Raw genomic sequence first — 14317 nt, forward strand, 5'->3', positions numbered from 1 at the left:
TGGCGCATAAAACATTCAAAGTTAATATATAATAAAACTAAAAAAGCATTTTCTTTGAATATAAAGGGATAATATTACCTCAATATCACAACAAAGTTGTCGTATTTAAGCAATATTTTAAAAATAATTACAATTTTGTTCGGCATTTAGTGATTCCTGAAATTCTGTTGACATAAACTTCAAAGAGCTTAAAGGAAAACACTGAAAAATTTTTACAGTAATGTGAGAAGGACGTATCTAATGGAATGCATTCTTCCCCCAAGGCAATATAATGGAATCATTTCTTTTGAAGAATGAAATGAGGATTCTACATTGAGTGGATACGGCATCATTACAATGGCCGTGACACCCCTAACTGTTGTGTCCATGGAAATTGCCCCACCTTCTCATCATAAGATGGTTACTCACATGGGGTTAGAAAGACAAATTAAGTAGTGCTGCTTAATTTTTTCAGCAGCAGTGGCTGCCCCAACAAAGCTAGAACAAGTAATGGGGATAGCCAAAGAAGATCTTGGAAGTGAGAGAGGTTCCTCTCAAAGCTATATCTTGTCATGAAGAGTGACCACCAAGTCATGAGCATCATCCAGCAACTTCCAAACATCCAGTTGTCCGGCCATATTATTGCATTCCCTAATGATCTCGTCCATGCTGCTGTATTTCTCAATTATCAGCTTCCTTCTCTGCAGAACACATGCAGCTATTGCGTACAACAGCAGATCATTGGTAGGTGGTGCCCGCTGCCTTATCCTTCCCCATGCAGATTTGCCAATCCCAGCCCTGATTGCAGCCTGGTCTGCCCACATGACCTCCCACAGGCACAGTGTCTGTTCAAAATTCAACTCTCTTCTGAATAGCACCACCACCATTCTGTAGACAAAGAAACAGTCCTCGGCCTTGAGCTTCTCTAAATGTTTATATAAATGGGAGTCCTTAGACTTTATGATCTTAGACACTGTGTTCAGCTGCCTCCGAATTCCAACCTCATCAAGCCTGAAATTGTGCCTAGCGTTCTTCATAAAACCAACAAAACACCAGAACGCTTGGTCATCTTCCTCCATGACAGCAATTATTGGTGAAAGTAGATCGCTCATACCCTGACAATAACCAATCTCTGGGTCATAAACTGCATAGGCATCAAGTATAGCAACCAAACGGGCAGCATGATATATCCTGCACGGATCCAATTCGTCATAGTCTTTCAGGCCCACAGATTCAGCCAGCTTTCCTGCCATGTCCTCTGAGACTTCGGCTAGAGCAGGTGAATATGGTATCCACTCAGCATTCGCCCGGACAGCATCAAGCCGGATAATTCTCTGCCATGTGGCATAGTCCTCGATTATCTGTCCCCGAGATTTGTTCCCCTCAAGGGGATCTGTCAAAGCATTCTTGGTGTCATTTTCCATGGTGGGAAATGTCTGCATGCTTTCTTCTTCTGTTGAGGATTCACTGTCTGAGGATTCTGTCTCCAACACATCAATGTGGCCAACAGGTGATTGAGTGCTACAATTAGCTTCTTCTGTTATACATGAACTAATTTGACACTTCTCCGCCTGATCAGGTTGATCATCCACACATGCTACAGTAGGCCCACTATCATCTATACTTCCTCCCTCAGTGGAAAGAGACTGCCTGACGCTAAGCACATCCTCAGAACAAGGTGATTCTGGATTCTCCTGTAAACTAGAATCCTCTCCTCTGCTGCTGCTATGCAACTCCTTGGGATTTTCATTTACATCAACAACATTCTTTAAAAGATTTTTGCATCTTTTTCTTAGGTCCTCGTACTCTTTTCTGCACACACAAACCACAATCGATGCATTTTAATAAAAACCAGAAGTATTGCAGCTGAATGTAACATAAATGATCAAAAAGGAAACCTAACCATTCCAGACAATTAAGCGCATTCCATATAATTCTAAAGATCACAGGAAAAACAACATAGTTAACAAGGACATGAGATATACCGTTTCCGAGCCCTTGTAGCATCTCTATCCATCTCTGTACTGGCCAATTCATATCTGCATCTCAGAATGTCATCCTACTTAGAGATAATAATTACAAGAAAACTGACTTGAATCAAATACATAAAAAGAACAAACTTGTCAGTGCATCAGATAAATTATGCAGAACACAAAATAACCTGAGTGACAAAAAATAGATGGCATTAAAACCACAATTTCAGTAAGAAACTTAATCAGAACCCAAGAAAGTGTTTGCATTCCATAGATCTCAGATCATAAATCTAATCCCTCCTCATCAGACCATAAAGCCAAAGTTTCTATACTACAAAGGGATTTAAAATCTATAACTTTTAGGGGAAGCAAGATCCCATGCTTGAAAGTCTTGGATCTCTGATCGATTCCTGGATCATAAATTCAGGGAAATAAAATACTACCAAATGTAACAAGTTCTTTTTTCCTCCATAAGTGGAATCTGAGGATGCCCACAAGGGCTCCACTCATCTGGTAGTGGTGATTTGTGAATGTCACCAAGTTGACGGGACGGCACAAGTTTGAAACCACGGGTGGCATCCCTTGCCACAATGTCAAAGCTGGGTGTACTCCCTGGTGGGCAGGGGAGACCTCAAGGGTTTCACCAACTGGAGGCCAGCCAATGTGCGATCAGTGATGCGGGGTGTTTCCCTTGGACTATCCAAAAAAAAAGTGGAATCTGAGAATCAAAAAGGTATACCTTGTGGCTGAATTGACCAATAGGTTCCCACACTACCCTACCAGCAAGGCCACAGAAACTTTTCAAACATCTAGTTCAAACTTGATTTTAAGGTGAAAACCAGGTCTGAGAAAAGGAAAAAGAAAAAAGAAACAAATACATGGAAAAAATAACACATCATAATAACATCAGTAAGAAAATGAGACATTATCATAATATTTTCGCAATATCAGGAAATCACAGAAAAACTCTTAAGTTTGAACATATAGACAAAAGTATTGAAGGCAATTGCCCACTGGTTGCAGTATAAAATGCCACCTTAAAGCAGCATGACTTTGCAGAAATGTAACTTTGGTGCCCAATATAAAGAAAAGCATGTGTGCACGCACGTGTACACACACAGGGTAATGCTACTAATGCATGAAAAGCTATGTCACACGGACTCTTCAAACAGGGCACCGCACCCGCATCGCACCCAGGCGGGTGCGACACTTGGACACAGCTTCCTTTATGTTAGGTGAAGTCAACCACACTGAGGTCCATTTCTATCCAAAAGTAGATTCAGTTAACCGTAATCAAGCCCATTTTTATCTATATTATATATATAAATAAATAAATGCACACAAATACACATAGTGTTAACTTAAAACTGTTAAAATATATATATATATATATATATATATATATATATATATATATCCTTACCGCACCCCGCACCCAAGTTTTTTTAAATTGCCGCATCCGCACCCATACCCGCACCAATGTGACATAGATGAAAAGTATCAAAAGAGCAGAGTTGATGAAATCTTACACTCCAAGGAGAAAAGGCCAAACCTCCTTCCTTATGCCAGGTTCAATTCCCTGCATTATAAACAAGAATGAGAAACAACATATCAAGAAAGCATTACTACAGGTAAAGAACTGGCAACATAGCCTCTGCAGCAACAACTGAAGTAGGGATGAAGATTTTAAGAATAGGAACGCAAAGCAAGGTGTCACAAAAGCTAAAGCAGAATAGGTCCTGAATAGGACAAATTGACCAGAACAAACCATCAATGAGATATCCATCTCTGAATAGACAGGCAAAACCAGTTAGGCTTCTTGGCATTAAATCAAAGCAGGTCAAGCCTAGAAAACTAGCTAACCATCTTACACATTAGTTTAAGCTAAAAATACAAGTGCAACAATTATGGATTGTTTTGTTGTATATGTAAGAGGTAGTAGACATCCAGGGATAGGAATCGCTCATTTCGAGTCGGCAAGGGTAGGCTACATTCGCAGTGAGAGTCACTTGCAGCGCTTTTGCAAATGAACGTGAGCTGCTATACCGAATCCCCCACTGGTCATCGGGGACCAAGTGTAAGGCCATGATCTGCAGGGGAACGGATCACTCATTCTTCCATTGGGGACAGGTGCACAAACGACATGATTATTCAGTGACCTGTTTGAATTATATATATTACAGGACTACTATGAAAGCCCTCAAATTGAGAGAATGTGGCTATCGGAAGAGGTTTTAATATATGTGAGCCCCACCTCTCCCACTGGTTTATCAGGGTCGTCTTCCCGAGGTTAATATTTGTTGAGCTAGACTTATCTGACCTATAACCAATCCAGACCCACATACACCTTCCTTGCATATACATGGGTGTGAACTAACTCCAACCCATCCTAAACAGACCCATTTTCAGTTCAATATCATGCCCATAAAGTACATCATTAAGGATGTCACAAACCCAAATGTTTGATGAAGTTGACATTTCTTTGATAAGATGATTGAAAGTGATCCACAAAGATCATTTGTCCTTCATAACGGGGTAAACAATAAAAATAAAAATAAAAACAATGATGTCCTCCTCTTCCCAATCCCAATCCTCTGATTACATTCTAAGGTCACTGGCTATAAATGACTACATGCACCAGTGCCAGGATGAAGCCATTGACTCGCCTTGAGCTGCACCTTCAGGCCTTAATTAAAGCTTGCACGCCTATGTCACACGGACTCGGCTAGGGAGGTGCCGCACCCGAGTCGACACGCCCCGACACGGGTGCGGCCTCGGACACGGCCTGGACTCGGTCAACGCCGAGTCGGACTCGGTCAACGAGTCCAGGCCGAGTCCGTCTTAATTTTGGACTCGGTCAACGTTGACCGAGTCCAAAAATGTCCATTTTTAGTACAAAAAAAAAGATCTTTTTATATATTTTTTAAAAATATATATATATAGCATGAGTCTTAAACATTAGGCCCAGAAAAAAAATTTATTCTTAAATATTATCATTTAATTCTCTCTCTCAATCTTAAAAGCTAATAAATTCTCATCCACGAGTACCAACACTTTTCATCCACCAAGTTCTCTCTCTTATAAAAGCTAATAAATTCTCATCCACGAGTAGCAACACTTTCTCATCCACCGAGATCTCTCTCTCTCTCTCTCTCTCTTTCAAATCTAGCTTTGAAAAATTAAAAGCTTTTAATGCTTTTAATTAATGTTATGAATTTTAGCAAAAGATATTTAATGCATTTACCAGAACATGCTTTTAGTTAATGCTTTTAATTAATACCTTGATGATGTTTTATTCCCATGATAGCTAAGACTCGGCTGAGTCAATGATAAACTCAGCCTAGTTTGGTTCTAACCCAGTTATACTACTATTTTAACTCAGTTAGTTCAGGATCTGAGACAACTTGGAAGTCACGAGCCGAGTCCAAAATTTATATAGACATATGCACACACTGGATATATATATATATATATATATATATATATTTAAATATATATATATATATATAGCCGAGTCCCCGTGTCCAAAATTTTTAAAATTGCGCCGCACCCGTGTCGCACCCGCACCCGCACCCGCACCCGCACCCGCACCCATGTGACATAGTTGCACGCTAATAACATCAATGTTGCCAATAAGAATCATACACACATTGTTCTCATTCAATTTATCAAGAATTTTCATCCACTAAAGCAGTGTACCTTGAGTCCAACCTAAAAAAATAAGCATATAATCCCACTTTCTTTTACATTAAGCCACAACATAAAGGATACCCACACAATACAACCGGCATGGCCTCTCCACAGCATTATAGTTGCTTCCATCACACCATGAACATTCAATAAGATCATTTTCCAAGGGAATCATGAGTCTGTCCATAGTCCATACCACATGTACTTTCCGTCTTTTTAAGCTCTAGAAATACGACATTGGAACTACTCCAGGCCAACATCAAGTCTGCTGACTTGCTAAAACCTTAAAAGGAAATTCTAGCTTTATAACATAGCCTATATCACAATCTCTTTCGCAATTCATGTGTATATGCTATACATATTTACACACAATAAAAAATAACCCAGACATAACCATCGCAACTATATGATGGATTGTGGTCTTCAATGAGTAATTATTCCTAGACAATCATAATGTAAACTTGTTCCTCCTTTCTGTTGTCAATCTTTTGATGCCCAATGTTCGATTTATCTTCTCTCCATTTGTCTAGAAAGTCAAGATGTATTTTACCAGTTCTCAAGGGTGGGAATATGAGCCAAACTTAACAACGAAAGCAGTGCAGCATGAACTATATGTCAAAAGCAATTAGAAATGGAAACTTTATATGCAGGAAGCATCAAGCTTGGCCTGATTCTTGTAAAGTAGTCAACCTGTAAAGTGTGAGGAGCAAAAAACATAAGGGCTCAAAAAGGAGACCAAAATCATAAAAAAGGTATGCATCCACAAATACAAAGGGGTGGATGATATTTCTAGGATAGGATGAGATGATAAAGGTCCTGAGTCAACATCTGGAAGTACTGATGCTTGGGAATCACAAGAAGGTAAAGAGGAAGATCCTTTTGATATTCTTATAATCAGAAATAGAGGAGTTTCTTTGGAACATTTGGAAGTGGTGCCTTGCCATCTATATGTGAACTGATAGAAAATAATGCATCACAACAAAGTATAAAATATGGAAGCCAACCAAACCACAAGACAATTTTTATGCTGATACCTTTCTAATAAAAACATGGAATAGCTTAGCCAGTACACTGATAAAAACCATTCTAAGTGAAACTGAAATACTGTTCAATACAAGAGGTTATCTCAAGCAGATATAATGTGGCTTAAAGCTACAATGAATTACAAGAGAAACAACTAGAGATGGTGCACCTCCAATACAAGACCCTTTTTTTTTACACCAAACTCTGACAAAAGTTGCCACTGTACATGTCAAGATGCCTCTCCAACCTTTGAGAGCACTCCAAAATCCATGGCCTCTCTTATTCTCTCTTCCTCCTCTCTTTTGCTGCATTTGCATTTGAATGTCTCACCCTTGTGCACTTTATATAAGCTCTATTCCTTGATCCTTACGTTACCACCCATATCATGTAGGTTTTTTCTAAGGATGCCAGAACCCACTTTTAGTAGTTTTTTTATTAAGAGTATTCTATCTTCCACTAAGTTCAAGTGGGACCCACTGCACATCGATCTAGAAAACCATATCGATACCATAAAGGTAAGGACTCCACAAATATCAACATTGACATGATTGAGATAATAATCAAGACCATTGGATAACTTGGGTGTAAGAAGTATCGAATTTCCATGAACCACACAAGTGCCTTCTTTAAAGAAGTAAATAACGGCATAAAACAAATTCATAGAAAAATGTTAACAAGCAACAAGTAAAGAATGGATGCACCATTTTGTCTGGATTGGATGGTAAGGGTGTAAGAACAGTTAATTCTCCCAAACAGCCCAATAACTACTGTGTTCTTAGAATTGGTCAATACAACAAACCATATCGAAGAAGTGGGCTGAAGAAATCATGAAAGTAGATACAAAAGCAAATAGAAAGCACTTTCTAACCAACCAAAAAGAAAATCATGTATCTCATATCTTTTAGTATTACATGAGCATGCATGTAAAGTAACAAGAAGAAACAAAATATTATGAACAAGTTTGTATAATGAAACTAAAAGTTAATGGACTTTAGTTCAAGGTTGTTAAACTAGGAAGCGGAAGCGGCAAACGATACGGGAAGCGGAAGCAAGAAGCGAGGCATTTTAAAATTTATAAGAAGCGGGAAGCGAAGTATCAATTTGAAAACGAAATAGGAATAAAAAATAAGCAATATGGTAATTGAGTAGGAATTGAACAAGAAACAAATAAAAACTAAAATAAAATTGATTATTCTTATATCATGATTTTTCAGTAAAAGAGTTAATTTTTTGTTAAAATCTAGCAATGATGGTTATCAATTTAGAGAAAGTACAAGGGAAGTGAGTGGAAGCATGTGAGGAAATACATGAAAAACATGAAAAGAAACGTGAAAAAAACATATAGGAAGTATAGACCATGCTTGTGGGAAGCATAGAAGAAGCGTGGGGGAATCGAGATTCCCATAAAGTTTCAAAAGCGAGGAATATCGCACTTCTCACCTACCTAAGAAGCTTCCGGTAACTCTGGTTTAGTTTGCTTTCAACAAAAAAGGATAGAGCACAATGAAGACTCACCCCACTACGAACTTTTTTCAAAAACTTCAATCCACCATCAAGAAGTTTTCCATCTGATGAAAATAAATTATGCCATTGTTGATGTGTTAGGGCATGCTTTCTCCTCCTACGAGACCATGGAGATTTAAGACTACCTCTGCAATTAATTCAGCAACATCATGATCAGTTGATGTTAAACAATGACAAGGAAAGAATATGTTCATTATTTCAAGAAACAAAAAAGTAAACACATCAAGGAATGAAAACATGGCAAAGGATGTCTAAGTTTAACAAACATCAAATTTTTAAAGTAACAAAGCTAGCATTATAATTTCTGAGCTATGAAATCAACAGTAAAGTTAACAATGTTAGATATGAAAAGTCGGTTTTCAAGCACTGATAAGAGCAAATGATATTTAACAACATACTAGGAAAATGTACTTCAAATTTGAAAAATAATACATATAATATCCAATTAGTCATGTTAATGTGTTTTTAACATATTTTAATATGATTTAACTTGATATTTCATAAGATCTTTTCCAATGGATTATAATAAATGACATTTAATAATCTAGTAGAGTAATTTTAAAGTTGTCATGACTAACATGTCATTTTGAACAGAGAACCATTTTATGGTACCTGCAACTACAATCATGCTTGTGTATTATCACTAAACTGTAAAAGATGCACATTTTATAAGTACAAGAAATGAGATTAATTTTCTCCAAAAACTCTTGGATGTTCATGCATTACCAGTTTACATTTTATAAATCAACAGGTGTATTGCAACGTAACTCAAACCTACCAGAAGACTTGGCTGTGATCTACCATCTACAATTTTACCAAAGACTTCACCAGAAGTGTGCAAATCATAATAAATAGACATCTAGGTCACCAGAAACCCCAACAACAAGGCAATAAACTCTAGAATCTGTCGATGGTATGGTTAAGGAATCAGTTTTAGACCATCATCCAAAAGCAAAACTAAGCCTAAATGCTCAGTCAGCTCCTCAATTTTAAAAACCCTAGGAAGGCCATACAAAACAAAAGGCTTATACAGAAAACAAAATGACTGCCAAATAAGAGGCACATCTTGACAAGGCTTGTTTGAATCTATACCAGCAAAAGTCATCAGCACCCAAGACACCCAATTATCCCATCCAGAAGAATTCAGCATTCAACAAACCAGAACCAAGTCACAAACACCAAAAAGAATTGAATTCACCAAAAGGTCATCTTTGTTAATCATGTCAACGTATAAAGGACCAGAACTTGCCGATCAGTCCAACAACAATACTAGGCCGATGTCTATTCCCTTCCGCAATTCCCTGTTGGTTGCTCCAATCACAACCTATCCTACTCCCTCCTCTGAAAAGAAACATGTGAAGAATACACACAAAAAAAAAGTCTTATTTTTTCTTTCTGCATTATGACTTATGAGAAACAAATCTTTCGGTGATTTCCCATCATAAGAACCACGCACCAAGTCAATCACCTAAACCAAGCTTGGTTTCTTCTTATGTAGTTGAATTGATGGATGAAAAATATTATAAAAAGAAAAAAGAAAAAAGAAAAAAAGCAGATCCAGAAGAACAAAAGATCTAATCTGCTTACTAGCATTCATCCAGTAACTGGGCACCCTTCAAGTTTCTGGGAACTGAACAACAGGGCTAGATTTTCTACAAATAGTACGTCTAAATTAGTCAAGCAGGTCTTCCAGACGCTTTTTCTGGTTGCCGCAGATCAAACTATTTGTAGACTCAGTCACTGATGCTCATTCATCAAACAAGCTGTACATTCAAAGGAAAAAAAAAAAGATAATGGTAATACAAACAAAGGATCAATCATTTACTGTAGCATTTCACCGAAAAAAAGAAAAAAAAAACACCAACAAATTCACACCAAGCATAAATCAAATCCCACATAAAATTCCTCCCTTTGAAAACTAAAAGGGGGAAATTCCAATATCAGATCTATGGAAACACCAGAACTAACTCATTCTAATTCCCCTATCTCGAATCACATAAAGAAACAACAAACGCCTAAACTCCGATAAGAGATCATGATTATCCAATCAAAATAAGAAAAAAACGAGTATGACACAGATCCAGGACGAGAAACAACAGAGAGAAGCAGAAAATCAAAGACGGTGAGAGTAAAAAAAGAATAGCATAAAGAGAGAGAGAGAACAGGGAAGGGAGGACTCACCGTCTGGAGAGGGGAGAGAACGACGATGAGGACAACGACAGCAGCGGCAGCAGCGACGACGACGAAGAAGAAGAAGGAGGTGAGGAGGACAAGGAGGAGGAAGACACAGACGAGGCCGCCACGTAGAGAAGCGATCGTATGTGAATCCACGACGAGGAAGAAGAAGAAGAAGTATGGGATCTGCCTAGGATTCTCATTTACATCTCTTTTTTATTTTCCCTTTTTTAATTTCTTTCTGTGGTGGTGATCTACTGATGATTACCTACGAGAGTAGATGAGGGCGGCCGCCAAGGCCACGCCCGCCATGGCCGTGACGAAGAGGGCTAGGCCATTGGAAGCGCCCCAGAAGGCCTCACCGCCACCCCCAACGCTACTGGTGGTGCTGCTGCTGGCCAAGGCGCTAAAGAACATGGAAGACACGCGAACTCCGATTCCGTAACCGCCACCACCTGCTCCGCCTCTCGATTGCCACTCCACCATCACCCAACAACCACCCCCCTCCCACACTGATCCTGCCTCCTCCTCTCTCTCTCTCTCAATCGGACCCCCTTTTTTCAAAATAAAGGGCGAAATAAAGGAAAAGATGTGGGCTCGTGGAGGGTAGGGCAGATTACGGTAGACTCGTGCCCCCGCTTTCCTCTAGCGGTCTTCTTGCTAGTCTGGATTTACCAATTTGCTCTTGTGCTTTTGAATAAATTTCATCGGATGGTGTCTTCGGTAATATGTGTCACAAAGATACGTGAACACGAGGACACGTTATGGATAGAGGTGGCCTTCAGGCCGGCTCGACCCGATTAGGGCCCGACAAGTCTGACTCATATTTTTTGGCCCACAACCCTGTTATAATAGGGCTCCAGCCGAGCCCCTTAGGCCTGACTTATTTAATGGACAAGGCTTGTTGGCTTTTTTTACATTTTGCAGATGAGCCCGGCCCAATTCAGGCCTGATTAAGCAATCGGATCTGGCTCAGCCCAACCTCAAACGGACCGGGTACCCGATAGCCCATCAGTCACCTGGCCCGATGGCCACCCCTAATTATGCAAGTTTGAAATTTTTTCGAAAAACAAGAGACGAGAACACAGAATTTTTTAATTCTTTTAACCAATGCAAAATTGTTATCATTACAAAATTTTACTTTTGCAAGTGAAACTGACATTTGAAAAAGATTTTGAAAATAACTCGCCGCCGTTTTAAAATGCAAGATAATTTCGAAGAATGGGACTCGCCCGTCGGTACGAGGTTCAACTATTCTGGGTGCCATAATCAGGAGTAATTGAACCAATGATCAATCATGTATTTTGCTTTGCTCAACTTGTTTAAATCAATGTTTTATTCCTAAATGAACAAAGAATCAGGCATGTGCTATGACTTTTTGAAAATGCAGATTTGAAAATATGATGTTTGCTTGGAATATTTGAAAAATACTTGAATAAATGACACTTTGGAAAATCATGAATCACATTGAGAAACTATTTTGAAGAAAAGGAAAACTGATTTCTGAGAAAGTATTTATGTTTTGAGAAAATCGAATTCTGAAGAAAACTTTGGAGATTTTGAGAAAATTGATTTTTGAGATGAAATTAGAAAATATATCAAAAGGGATGGGTGTGTGGCCCTGTGAAATTCTTTTCATGATGCACTTTAACCTAGATGCATGGATGTAATTTGATAAAATATTTTCTGAAGAATTTGAGAAAAATCTTTGAAAAAAGAATTTATGTGCCTTATAGAATTTTCATGAAATAAATTCTCTACATATCCCTGACTATGACCACGAATACGTATAGAATATAGTTCATTTGATTCTAAAAGGGCAAAATATTTAAAAAAACTTTGAAATATGCAATAATTTCTGAAAATGCCTAAGAGTGTAGGTCATTTATGGCTTAGAAAAAGATAATAAATCTGGGTTTTGTTCGTATTCTAACTATGACCATAAATACGAAACCCACCAAATTTATCAACTGCTTAGAAGCTAGTGCATGCACCATTTATGTAGACCATTGTGAGTTTGAATATGCATGAATCACACATTAACATTATTGAAGAATAAAATTATATGCAATGCAATCATATTCTAAGTAGGAAATTAAATTCTTATTCCAATGTTTACAATTATAATTTATATAAAAAGGGAAAAGAAAATACACTCTTCAATGTCCCTGCAAAATTAAAAAACTTGTTAGTGAAAATATGTTGACTTTTCTGAATTTATCCAATAATATCTAGAAATTATTAGATTTATCCGGATATAAGCCTTTTTCCATAATTTTCTGAGATAAATATAATAAAATATGATATAAAATTGAATAAATAATAAAAATAAATAACTTTAAAATTCATAATTTTGAGAAAAATGACAAAAATATCCCTGGAAACAAGACTATGGCCTTGAAATCAGGGTTTTCATAAAAGATTTTTGTAAACCTTTAGATTTAAGGATCAAATAGATTAAAATAAATACCAAATTGATTGTGAAGCACCCTAGCATGATTATAAACATGATCAAATATTAAAAATATGAAACTTTTAAAAAAAATGAAATATCATAAAAATAGTGATTTTTGCCGATGTTTTATTCGAACTGGGACTTTGTGGGCACCCTGTTTTCATGATTTAATCAAATAATATATCAAATGAATTCAAAAATCTGTAAAAAGCGACATGAAAAGTTATGATAACCCTAAAATTAAAGTGCATTCAAAAAAATATGCTTTTGACATTATTTTAATATGAAAATTGAATAAAACCTTAAAATACGTGATTTTGCTTATGGGCACGTACCTATCACAGTGTCAGGCTTGAATAGGGTATTAAACCACCATTGAAATTCATAAAAACTTATATAGAGATACTAGACAGATAAACAAAAAAAATTCTTTTTACATATTGGAAAAATCATCTTCGGTTAGGGAGATATCGCTCTGGCAATATACGATTGATTCTGGCTTATATGTAGCGAGTTAAAATAAATACATCCAATTTTGGGTGCAGAGAAATATAGTAAACAATGTTCAAAAATTACAAAATTTTAGCATATGACAGTAGACACACAGATAAAGATTCTTTTTTTTTTACGGATTATTGATCAAATCTCCGGTTAGGGAGATACTATCTACACAAGTCGATATAGGGTTTAGACAATGCATAACGGGCTCTGTAAAACAGATTATGATTTGTGACAAAATAAAAATAGAAATCAATCAAAAAAAATCTAAAAATTTTATAAGATATACTATACCTCATGATGAATACACTGAAACTTACGGATCATCGATTGGATCTCTGATAAGGGAGATATCATTCTGACAAGCCGTTCTCGATTCCACGTAGTGTTTCATATTTCAAAAATCATAGTTCAGTTTCTGATTTTTTTAACAAAGTTATAGAACTCAAAATACTTCGAAGTTTTTATGGAAGATCAGTGACACATGTACGGTTCTACCCTAAAAAAATCATATTTTTTTGACATAAACTTGAAAATAAAATAACATGATTCCCGCGTGCCTGGGATCGAGAATCACATATTATCGATAAAACATGAAAAACCTTAATCTAAGCATGGAAAATAAAAACAAAACTTGCAAATAACATCATAAATTTGGATTTGATGTTTTAATGAATATAATAAACATTAATATGATGAAATAAAATAAAAAAATCAGGGAAAATATGATTGGAATTTGATTTAGTCTTCGAAAGAGGGATTTGACCAATTGAACAAGCGAATCTCATCTTTTATTCGGCATAAATATAAAAAATATGGATCTAAGCTATTCTAATGGATCAAGAACATAAAATACATCATGGTACAGCATTAGATCATGTTCTTGAATTTTTTTATGGTTTTGAACTAAAAGCATGCTTAAATTCAACAAATAAAGGGCAATAATGGTGAAATCAATAAAATAAAGCAATAAAAATGATTAAAATAACAAAATAAATTA

At 36.8% G+C, this 14317-nt stretch overlaps 1 protein-coding gene across 2 annotated transcripts; it reads right to left on the reverse strand.

The window, feature by feature from the left end:
• Positions 1 to 270: 270 nt before the first annotated feature.
• LOC149829543 (rab GTPase-activating protein 22-like) lies at positions 271 to 10920 on the reverse strand. 2 transcript variants are annotated; one of them, XM_090016015.1, is made up of 5 exons: positions 10371 to 10920; positions 8181 to 8316; positions 3482 to 3531; positions 1965 to 2018; positions 271 to 1791 (listed from the first exon to the last, which is right to left on the reverse strand). In XM_090016015.1, the coding sequence occupies exons 1-5, from the start codon at positions 10565 to 10567 to the stop codon at positions 540 to 542; spliced, it is 1689 nt and encodes a 562-aa protein (XP_089872141.1). In that variant the 5' UTR covers positions 10568 to 10920; the 3' UTR covers positions 271 to 539. The 2 variants fall into 2 exon arrangements, with proteins under 2 accessions (XP_089872141.1, XP_089872140.1); XM_090016014.1 differs by having other exon boundaries at positions 10633 to 10901.
• Positions 10921 to 14317: the final 3397 nt, after the last annotated feature.

The sequence above is a fragment of the Nuphar pumila genome, chromosome 8 (assembly GCF_984573655.1).
Source record: "Nuphar pumila chromosome 8, dmNupPumi1.hap1.1, whole genome shotgun sequence".
NCBI classification, from domain to species: Eukaryota; Viridiplantae; Streptophyta; class Magnoliopsida; order Nymphaeales; family Nymphaeaceae; genus Nuphar; species Nuphar pumila.